At 57.5% G+C, this 10,398-nt stretch overlaps 1 protein-coding gene across 1 annotated transcript; it reads left to right on the forward strand.

The window, feature by feature from the left end:
- On the forward strand, window positions 1–9,953 carry PKDCC (protein kinase domain containing, cytoplasmic). The gene is made up of 7 exons (XM_037066649.1): window positions 1–826; window positions 5,037–5,159; window positions 5,763–6,034; window positions 6,635–6,714; window positions 6,974–7,081; window positions 8,630–8,803; window positions 9,063–9,953. Exons 1-7 carry the CDS (start codon window positions 188–190, stop codon window positions 9,146–9,148), a joined length of 1,482 nt encoding a protein of 493 aa, XP_036922544.1. The 5' UTR covers window positions 1–187; the 3' UTR covers window positions 9,149–9,953.
- The last annotated feature ends 445 nt before the right edge of the window (window positions 9,954–10,398 follow it).

A 10,398-nucleotide genomic window follows, 5' to 3' on the forward strand; every position in this document is an offset into this window, starting at 1 on the left:
AGGAGGGAGGCAAGTGTCAGGCCGATGTGCTGCCCGCAAGGGGCCGGGGTCGGGGCCGCCGGGGCCATGCGCACGAGCTGGGCAGGGGGCCGGTGGGGCGCAGAGCGGAGCCGCCTCGGAGCCTGAGCCTCCCCGGGCCGGGGCGGGGGAGCCGCGCGGGGCCGGCCGGCCGGGGGGGAGGGGAGCGATGCGGCGCCGGCGGGTGGCGGTGGCCGCGGGTTTCTGCGCCTCCTTCCTGCTGGGCTCCGTCCTCAACGTGCTCTTCGCACCGGGCTCCGAGCCTCCGCGGCCAGGCCAGTCCCCAGGGCCCTCCCCAGCCCCGGGCCCGGGCCGTCGCGGGGGCCGCGGGGAGCTGGCCCGGCAGATCCGAGCGCGCTACGAGGAGGTGCAGCGCTATTCCCGAGGGGGCCCCGCGCCCGGGGCCGGCCGGCCGGAGCGGCGGCGCTTAATGGATCTGGCTCCCGGCGGGCCGGGCCTGCAGCGTCCCCGGCCCCCACGGGCCCGGCCCCTGCCCGACGGCGCCCCGGGCTGGCCCCCGGCTCCCGGCCCGGGCTCTCCGGACCCTGGCCCGCGCCTGGGCTGCGCCGCGCTCCGCAACGTGTCCGGCACACAGTACGTGGGCTCCGGCTATACCAAGGCCGTGTACCGGGTCCGCCTGCCCGGCGGCGCCGCGGTGGCGCTCAAGGCGGTGGACTTCAGCGGCCACGATCTGGGTAGCTGCGTGCGCGAGTTCGGGGCACGGAGGGGCTGCTATCGGCTGGCGGCCCACAAGCTGCTCAAGGAGATGGTGCTGCTGGAGCGGCTGCGGCACCCCAACGTGCTGCAGGTACGAGGGTGGGGGTGCGGGGCATGCTCAGGCCCGGTCCCTCCGGCTGGAAAGGAACCCTTGGTTTTACAGAGAAAAAAAACGGAACCCAATGTCTGTGCCCAGATTAAGCTAGGAGTGGAACCTGGACCGTGGCTCCTTCCCACTACACCACCATACCTCTCAGTCCTGGGTGGGCGTCCTCTGTAACAGGAACTCCTGGGTTTCTCTGCTTCCACACCATATATCTGGAAGACAGAGGCCAGGACAGAGGGTCCCAACTTGGGGTGGGGTCATGAGGACTTAGAACCCTGCTTCTCGAAATAACCCCAAGCTCAGACACAGGACAGCAGTCATCCCGGAGTCAAGACCCCAGCTGCAGCGATAGGGTCCCCTTTCTTGATGGAATCTGAACTCCATCTCTCTCAACTTCCAAACAGTGACTTGTCTGGCTTTGCAGGTGGGGTGGGACAGCAGTGGGGTAGGGAAGGGCTAGAAAGAGACCTTGTGTCTGGCTTGATTCCCAAAGAACATCCGTACCCTTTACCCCATCCAGAAATCTCTGGACGGACTGGAGGGGATTGGGCAGTAGTCCGGAAAGTGCACACCCCTTCCCAGAAATGAGCCTCGGGTTCTCCAGGCCTTACAGTGGGCCCTTGAACCACTGGGGAAGCCTTGGGGTCTCAGCTCAGTGTTCAGGGGACAGGCCCAGGGCCTGCGGTCTGAGGCTCACATTATCTGAGCAATTGTGGCCAACACTGAGAAGGCCAGACGCCCAAGTTTCTATTAAATGGGATTCTGTCTCTTCTGTTCACTGGGGGCAGAGGAGAAAGATGAGACCCCCCACCTTGTCCCCTCCAGGCTAGACCAAGAGAGCAGACCTTTCATAGTCCCAGCACTCCCCTGACACAACCCACAACCACATTCTCCTTCCCCCTAGCTCTCTGTCCTTGAGTTGGCCCTAGGATGAGACAAGCTGTTCCCTTAGCACATGTCTGAGTAGACAGAGAAGGGAATCCCTGAGTGCCCTTGGCCTACTGAACTATGGTGTGTGCAGACTCTGCGGTGGAGGAAACTTGCCCTCACCTTCCACCTCCAGATCATTCGCATTAACCTTTCTGTACTCACCAGAACTGATTAGAAACTCGAGTCCCTTCCCCTTTCTCAAGAGTGAGATGGACCCCAGGCCTAGATGGGCATTGCAGAATATGCAGGGTAGGACAGGTAGGCCAGAGAGTTGTGTGTGCTCCTACTGGTTTTCAGTCTCCCCAGCCCTGGTCAGACACGGGACTAAGTTCTGGGCTCCAGAGGGCGGGCAGAGAGAGCCAGCAGTTATGGGTGGTTATGCCTGGTTGCAAGGCTAACACTGCGTCTGGAGCTTAAGGGAGTGAGCCGCTGGTTACGTGGCCATTCTAACTGGGAGGATCTCGTTCTCTTCGCTTCCAGGGGCTCTTGGAAAGCCCCTACTTTTTCGAAACCCTGGGGTGTCGGCCAGATTCTGAGTCAGTGGACAAGGTTTTGAGTGACTTAGCAGGCCATTAGTGTTAATTGACTCAAGACCCTCCCCCACCCCTTGGGCAGGTTTGAAGTTTGATGTGCTTTCTTGTCTCTTAAGGAACTTCTCCCTCCCTCCCTCCTTCACGCGACCAAAACTGTCCTGATGAGCATCCAGCTAGGCATCCACCCCCACACATATCACAGAATGGACCTCCACTGTAATACCAGACCCCCAGCCCAGATCTGAAGGTGCCAAAGAAAAAAATTGCATCTGCATAGTTTTCACCCATTCCCTCAGTAAACCAAGATTGGCTGTGTCTGGGGTTGGCTATGCGACTCTCAGGGTCAGAGACTGGGCTTAGTTGCACTAGGGCACATGTTATATGGTGGGTAAGGTTCTGGGTCCTTTCTGTCGGAGGCTGGATGAAAAGCTACCATCACAGGGTAGCAGTGGTCTCTTAGTGTGAGTTCAGGGACTGCTTGGCGAGTGGGCCTCCCCCTTTTACTCCCCAACCCCCAGCCCAGTGTCCCTCTGGCTTCTTCAGCAATGCCGCCACCTCCGCTGCCAGAGAAGCCTGCCATGGGGTCTTCTCGCTTAGGAGGCTTCAGGGAGGGTGTGCAGGGAATTAGAAATAATGTTGTTTTAATACCTCTTAATCATTTAGTATTTCAAAACCATTTGACTGTTTGCTGAACTGGGGAGGAGACAGAGAACATTTTCTTAGAGTTCCCACTCCCGTGGGGCCTCCAGAGTCCCTCTCTCCCTCTCTGGCAGCCCCAAAGTGGGATTCCAATAAAAAAACACCCAGGGTGGCATGTCCCATAGGGCACCTTCCAGCACCTTGCTGTGGCCTCCAGAGACTGCCTGAGCGAGATTTCTCTATCCCTCTTTTGTGACCCTGAGACACACAAACACACACACACACACACACACACACACACAATCTCCCTCACGTGATAGATGCTGCTCTAGCCAGGGGTCAAAGGGCACCAGGGTCTTCCCTCCCCTCCCCCTCCCCCGTTGTCCCGGGAGGCCCCAGGCCTGCCTGGACCCAGATTCTGGCCTTGCTGGAGTATATTTCTCCAAAATGAACAAAAGATGAGACCGAAATGCTCAGCCTCACGCTTCCTGGGGGAGGTTAATGGTGTCTTTTTATTTTTTCCTGAGGGGTGTTGATTAATACCTCGTTAACAGCGCATTTAATGACCTCCGGGTGTTTAATAACCTTCAGAAGTTTCCCACAAAGGCTCAGACTCTGGGCAAGAAAATGAGAACCAGGCCCCAGGGCTGCTCTCCTTACCTTCCTCCTCCCCACGAGGGTCTGGGGCCTCCCTGGGCTGATTGGGGCAGGAGGTGGTGGAAGGAGAGAGAGGGAAGAAGAGGGTGCCCAGGACTGTCCCCACATCCCCCAAGTCAAAGCCTTCACGGTCTGATGGCAGATACTGTTGGTGCCTTCCCTCGTGCCAGCTGAGCTAGGACAGCCAGCTGCAGGGACAGGGAGCTGGAAGGGTACCTCTGGGGTGGAAGGGGGCAGTGAGGGCCCAGAGCAGAGCGGGGAAGGGTGTGAATGATGGCATGAAGGGTGACAGTATGCAGGGACATCTAGCTCATGGGCTTGGCTGACCCTGCCACCCTCACCCCCACTGGGCAACTCTCCTTTCTCCCTGCTCTGGCCTGGACAGCTCAGCCTTTGTGTTCCTACCCCACAGGATGCTGGCGGTTTCCAGCACAGTCTGATCCTAGCTGGTGTACAGTGTGGTGGGCGAGGCCAGGGGAAGCCGGGTTCTCTGTGGATGCTGGTGTAGGTGTTAGTGACAAAGTCAGGCTGGGCTTCCCAGAAGCCCCTGAGCAGCTGAGCTATACCACGCTCCTCTGCAGAGCATGTGGAGTGGGCCGGCCTTTGTGACCATGCCCCCAAGAACTGACCTTTCCCTGGGGGCCGTCCCTCGCTACCACCCCCACCGATGCACGTGGCCCCTGCCCACCGATGCACGTGGCCCCTGCCCACCAACATGTGCAGAGAACACCCAAGGACATGCCCCTTAGCGTCTTTGTCCGTCTTTGTTCTTAATGCTCGTTACCAATCCTGAGGGAGCTTGCTTTTCCTCCCACAAGACCTGGGCAGAAAACAAAGTGAAACTGCCAACAAAGTGGAAATGATGAGAAATAGACAAGGATTGGAGCAAGGAAGGACATGCAATAACCATTTGCTCGCTTGTTGATTAGCCAACAGTATTCTTGGAAGGAACCAGGCTGGAGAATCAGTGGAATAAATTTGAATTCTGGTTCCTGAATTCATTAGCTGTGTGGCCTTGTGCAAGTAACTTAACCTCTCTGAGTTGCTCTGCTTACCTATAAATTGGAGATGATAATAGTACCTACTATAATAGTACCAACTATGTTCATTTGAGGTCATTATAAGAATTGAGTTATGCCTGTAAAACATTTAGCTCATAGTTAACACATGGTTGGCCAGACTCTAGCCCATTTGCCTGCGTGACAAGAGGTAAGTGGCTGATACAGTCGGTGGGAACTCTGGCTACAGGGATAGAGGGCAGGCTTCCCAGGCAACGCATCTATTCTCTTCTGACCCCAGCTGACACGAAAGCCTAGGAAGGGCCCAGGAGGAAGAATGGTGGCAGAGGGGGCATAGGATAGCCTATCCTTTCTCTGTCCCCACCCCCACCCCCACCCCCAGCTGGGACCTAAAGACCCACCCTGGGTCTCCCCCAGCTCTATGGCTACTGCTACCAGGACAGCGAGGACATCCCGGACACCCTGACCACCATCACGGAGCTGGGCGCCCCTGTGGAGATGATCCAGCTGCTACAGACGTCCTGGGAGGATCGATTCAGAGTGAGCAGGAAGGAGGGCTGGGCTCTTGCTGGGATGGTTCTCCCTTAGAAGGCCAGCCCTCCAGAGCAGCTTCAACTCCTCCTCAGCAGAGGGAGGGGGAGGGAGGGACTCGGCCGACAGCCAAAGGGTTAAAAAAGAAGCAAGACATAAAGGACCCAAGCGTTTTTTGTGCTTCAGCTACTCACACACACCTACACACCCACCCTCCCCCACGTACACTTTCAGCTCGGTTGCAGAAGGGTCAGTGTCCTAGGACTAGAAAACACCTTAAGCCATCTTGACTCTCCTCCTCTTTCCCTGCACTGGGCTAAAACTACACTCAGGATGCAGCTTCAGGGAGGGGACCCATTATCCCCAGACATTCCTGCTGCCCACTGCCCACTCCATGTTACCTTGAGGGTCAGGCCAGCCAAGGGTTAATAGAAAACCTCTGGCTTGCTAAGGCCCCTGGCCTCAGTCCTGGGCCAACACTGGGGCCTTTAAAAGAAAAGTCAGCCCCCCCACCCCCCCAGCTAAGTCCAGAGTTCCAAAGGAGGGAGCCCTGAAATCCCCAGGTCCCCTCCCAGGACAGAAACAGTGAGCAGCCCTGTGTCTGCCCCTCAGATCTGCCTGAGCCTGGGCCGCCTCCTCCACCACCTGGCCCACTCCCCGCTGGGCTCGGTCACCCTGCTGGACTTCCGCCCCCGGCAGTTTGTGTTGGTGGACGGGGAGCTAAAGGTGACGGATCTGGATGATGCGCGCGTGGAGGAGACACCGTGCACAAGCAGCGCCGACTGTGTCCTCGAGTTTCCAGCCAGGAACTTCACCTTGCCCTGCTCAGCCCAGGGCTGGTGCGAGGGCATGAACGAGAAGCGCAACCTCTATAATGCCTACAGGTGACCTCCACCCCCTACTCAGGAAAGCCAGTGAGGGGAAGAGGGCCTGGGATGGCATGGCTGGGAGAGCACCCACTCGAGGGCCAGGCCGCCAGCCAGAGTGGGAGGCTCAGCCTTGGCCAGTGGAGGACCAGGGAGGGGAAAGGCTTCCGGCAAGAAGGGAACATTCAGGCTCCTGATGGTGAGGCTAAAAATAGCTCCAGGGAGAATCTGGGCTGGGGGCAGCAGCTGGAGGCTTCTTAAAATAGTGTCAGACTTGGAACTTAGGGCGGGTGACACTGACACCCCCCCTCCTCCCCTAGTCTGGGCCCCAGCCGTGGGGCTGCTCTAACACAGGTCAGTTGGGGGATAGCGTGGGGTTGAGGGGTAGGGAGAATGGACCTCACATGTGTTTGGTAGGTTAGCTGTGGCCTCAGCATGCACCCAGACCCCATGGCTGTGTCTGAGTAGATTCCCTGTACCCACTGGGGATCTGTCTCGTTGGTAGGCCTGAGAGATCAGACACCCTGGAGAGATTGGGGTTCTCTCCCACATTGGCTGAGAGGAAGGATGTGTCCCCAAAGGCTGGCCCACTGAGCCCCTGGTTTCTCTCCACCCCAGGTTTTTCTTCACATACCTCCTTCCCCACAGTGCCCCCCCCTCACTACGGCCTCTGCTAGACAGCATCGTCAATGCCACAGGTGAGCTCTCCAGGGCCCATCTGCTTCCCATCACCCTGCCCCTCCCCCCAGCAGGTATGGGGACAAGAATGACCTAGGACAGCACGTGGTCCAGAAGCCACCGTTTCCCAAAGTGGCATGCTGTAGCAAAGTTCCTCCCCAGTCCACCAGTCTTCTGGGCCCAGCTCCAGAGGGACAGAGGGGGAGAGGTGGCTGGCTGCCTACCGAGGGGAGGAGTAGGAGCCCACATTCCCTCTCACAGCCACACTGCACCCTGCAGGCGAGCTCACGTGGGGGGTGGATGACACCCTGGCCCAGCTGGAGAAGGTGCTGCATCTGTACCGGAGTGGCCAGTATCTGCAGAACTCCACTGCGGGCAGCACAGCTGGTGAGTAGCCCCCGAAGGGATCCAGGGGCTGGGGAGGTGGGAGATAGGTGGGGGGTTAACCAGTCCCGGTAATTGGACTAAGTGGCTCATGCTCCCACTAAGGCTCACTTGGCGTGATACACAGACTGCCGGCTGTGTAGCCTTCACTCTGTCTCATCTCTGGCTGAACTAGAACTAGAACTTGGCCTTAAACTGGGGGATTGGCATTGACACCCCTTCTCTGAGTGGCTCCCGACTGTACTATGAGCAGTCTATGACTTTGAGCAATTTATACCCTGAGCTCCACTTTCCTCATCTGTGAATTGGGTTCAACATTACCTGCCTCACAAAATTCTTATGGGGTTTAAATACCAGGTAAAGTGTGTGAAAGCAATTAGCCCAGTTCCTGTTCCACAGCTGGGACACAATGTATGTTTGCTTCTCCTTCCTTCCTCTATGTTTCTGGGGCTAGCAGGGCAGCTGCAGGTAGAGGGGCTCCACACTGAAACCAGCAAGGAAGCCCTGGAGCAGGGAGAGGATCCTGGTCACTGTTTAGGTCCCTCCCTGAGGCCCTGGGGTTCAGCATGGTTGGCCGGTGGGGCAAGGGGTGGGCAGCCTCCATATTCAAGGAGCTCCGGCCAGTCTTAAGGGTGGGGGAGCCCTCGTTAGCCCTGTAAATAAAGTTTAACGAGGTGAACAATGGCTGGCTCTGTCCCTGAGGACGCCGTTTATGGGCCTGTAAATCACGGCCAGCCCTGGACTTTGGTCTAGTCCCTGGTAGAAGGAGGAGGCAGGAGGAGGGGGTGGCCAGAGGCCCGGGGCTCGGCACTGTCAATGCAGAGCAGGGTCCCCAGGCAGTGGAAAGGCTTCGGTCGGCCGCAAGAGGGGACCGGGCAGTCTGCAGCCAGCCAAGCCTGCCCCCTGACTGGGCCGACTTGAGAGGCTCGTTTTGTGTAATGCGGAGACCTCAGACTCTTCCTCCAGCGCCCCCCTCCCCCCAAACACTCAAGCTGTGGATTCCCAAAGAGTAATTTTTGCATATCACACTCATTTGCATGCCTCTTAAGTTCAAAAATCCCCCACAGCCCCCTTATATGAAGGGCCGCCTAACCTCTCCCCCAAGGCCAGGAGGAAGCCCACCCTAGACCTTCTGAATCAGAATCTGCATTTTAATGATATTCCCTAGAGAATCACATGCACAGTGAAGTTTGAGAAACCTGCGCTAAATGTCCAAAGTGTCCTGACCTCAGCAACCAGCTGGACAGCCAGTGACTCAGGGTGTGTGTTTATCCCTCACATGAGCTATCATCGAGTGCTGCCTGAGCCAGCTGCATGTTCTTAGATTGGGGAGACGTGTCTCCCCAAAACTAAATTTGAGCGCTGCCTTTACTGAAGAGCCAGCCAGTCCAGTTTCAGAGCATTGGCTGCCTTCATCTCCACGCTAGGGGGACTGGGCTGGATTTCAGCTTTCTCTTAGGAAATGAGTCTTCCTGCCCTTTTCAGAAAGCAGCCACGCCCTCACCCCTGGGCACACAAAGTTCTCATTTGAGCTCCATCCCCAACCCACAGAGTACCAGCGCCTGCCAGACAGCACCATCCCCCAGGAGGATTACCGCTGCTGGCCCTCCTACCACCATGGAGGCTGCCTCCTTTCCGTGTTCAGCCTGGCCGAGGCCGTGGACGTCTGTGAGAGCCATGCCCAGTGCCGGGCCTTTGTGGTCACCAACCAGACCACCTGGACAGGTGAGCCAGTAGGATAGGACATCATGAGGGAGGTGACTGGACTTTTCCAGAACAGATTGGTAGGTAGTGGCTCCCCAACCCCATCAGAAGCCAGAGATGATGGGAAGACAAGAAGGCCGAGACAATGACCTATGTGTCATTGTGTCCTCAATGTGTCCACATTGTGTCCACAAGCATGTGTCCTCAAGGCAGGCATCATAGGTCTTGCCTGCGGGGGGAGAAACATCCAGACCCATTTACCCCTCACCTCTGCCCCCAGGTCGGCAACTGGTCTTTTTCAAGACAGGATGGAGCCATGTGATCCCTGATCTCAACAAAACCACGTATGTGAGGGCCTCTGGCTGACCTGTCTGCGGGCTCAGCTGACCCGCTGACCATGACCGTCCCTGCCGCTGGGCTTGCCTGTGGAGGGAGTGACTTGCACTAGCAGCATTGCATGTCACCCAGGAGCCGCTGCAGACAAGGCTGACATCCCAGACAGACCAAGGTGACCAGGACAATGTGCAATAATGCCAAATGTTAAAATGTGAGTTTGCCAGTCTAGGTGTGGGGCTGCTGGCTCCAGGGTCAGGAACCCCTGGGGCAGGGAGCTGACTGCCTCTCCAACCCTCTGGGCTGCCGGCAAGGCACGGGCTGGTCTTCCCTGGGGGGCTCTGCCCCTCACTGGGACAGTTCCGTGGGCAGCTCCATCACTGCGTTCGTAGTGTGAGAATGTAGCCAAAGCCCCGACTGCTGCTGCTGCTGCTGCTGTTGCTACAGGCGTCATGGCCTAGCGGGGGCTGCGTGGGGACAATCGGTCATGGAGTGTCCTCTCAGCTGAGCTCCGGACAGGAGACTGGACAGGATGCTCTGGGAAGTCGATGATTCTGTACCTGGGGAGGCCGCCTCTGGCCACCTGACCAGGGTCTCTCATAGGCCAGCCCCGGGATAGGAGCACGCATGGTATGAGCCAAGACGTGGGGTCGAGGAGCAGGTTGCATTTTGAGCCAGGACCTGGGGTGGGGGTGGGGCCGGGGCCTTTCTGCCTCATTTGCTTTCAGTGAAAGCCGAGAAACAGCCAAATCCAGCCTCTCCCTCCTCCTGGAGTTTGTATATCCAGAAGCTTTTGTACTTCTTGTTCATTAAAATGTTTATTTTTGTTAAAAAAAAAGTCAATCAATTAATAAAATGACATTTCACGGCAAGGCCTCTCCCCAAGCCCTAGTTTCTTGGGCTGACTTACTCATCCCAGGTTATGTCTTTGGTGTATGTTTGTGGGGAGGTCGCCGTGTCATGAGGGGTGACCTTTGAGGCAGTGAAATCTCCATGGCAATCACAGGAGTTGGCAAAATGTGTTTTCAGACCCTGCTCTAGCGGTGCCCAGCTCCCTTCTTCGCCATCCACTCCTACGTCCCAACGAAAGATACGTGCGACTCATTCCCCTAAGGAGGTTCGCATTTTAGCACACACCGGCTTCTTACAGACAGAGCCTCTACCCAAAGCAGTGATGTCCTCATGTCAGGCATCTCTGGGGACCCCAGGCAACCTCCTGTCGGGTCAGCTTCGCTCCGTACAGGGTTGGAGCCAGGCCGTCTCCACCACTGCCCTCCACAAGG

This window comes from Sturnira hondurensis, unplaced genomic scaffold (assembly GCF_014824575.4).
Source record: "Sturnira hondurensis isolate 20B ecotype Veracruz unplaced genomic scaffold, ASM1482457v3 Scaffold0016663, whole genome shotgun sequence".
Classification (NCBI taxonomy): domain Eukaryota; kingdom Metazoa; phylum Chordata; class Mammalia; order Chiroptera; family Phyllostomidae; genus Sturnira; species Sturnira hondurensis.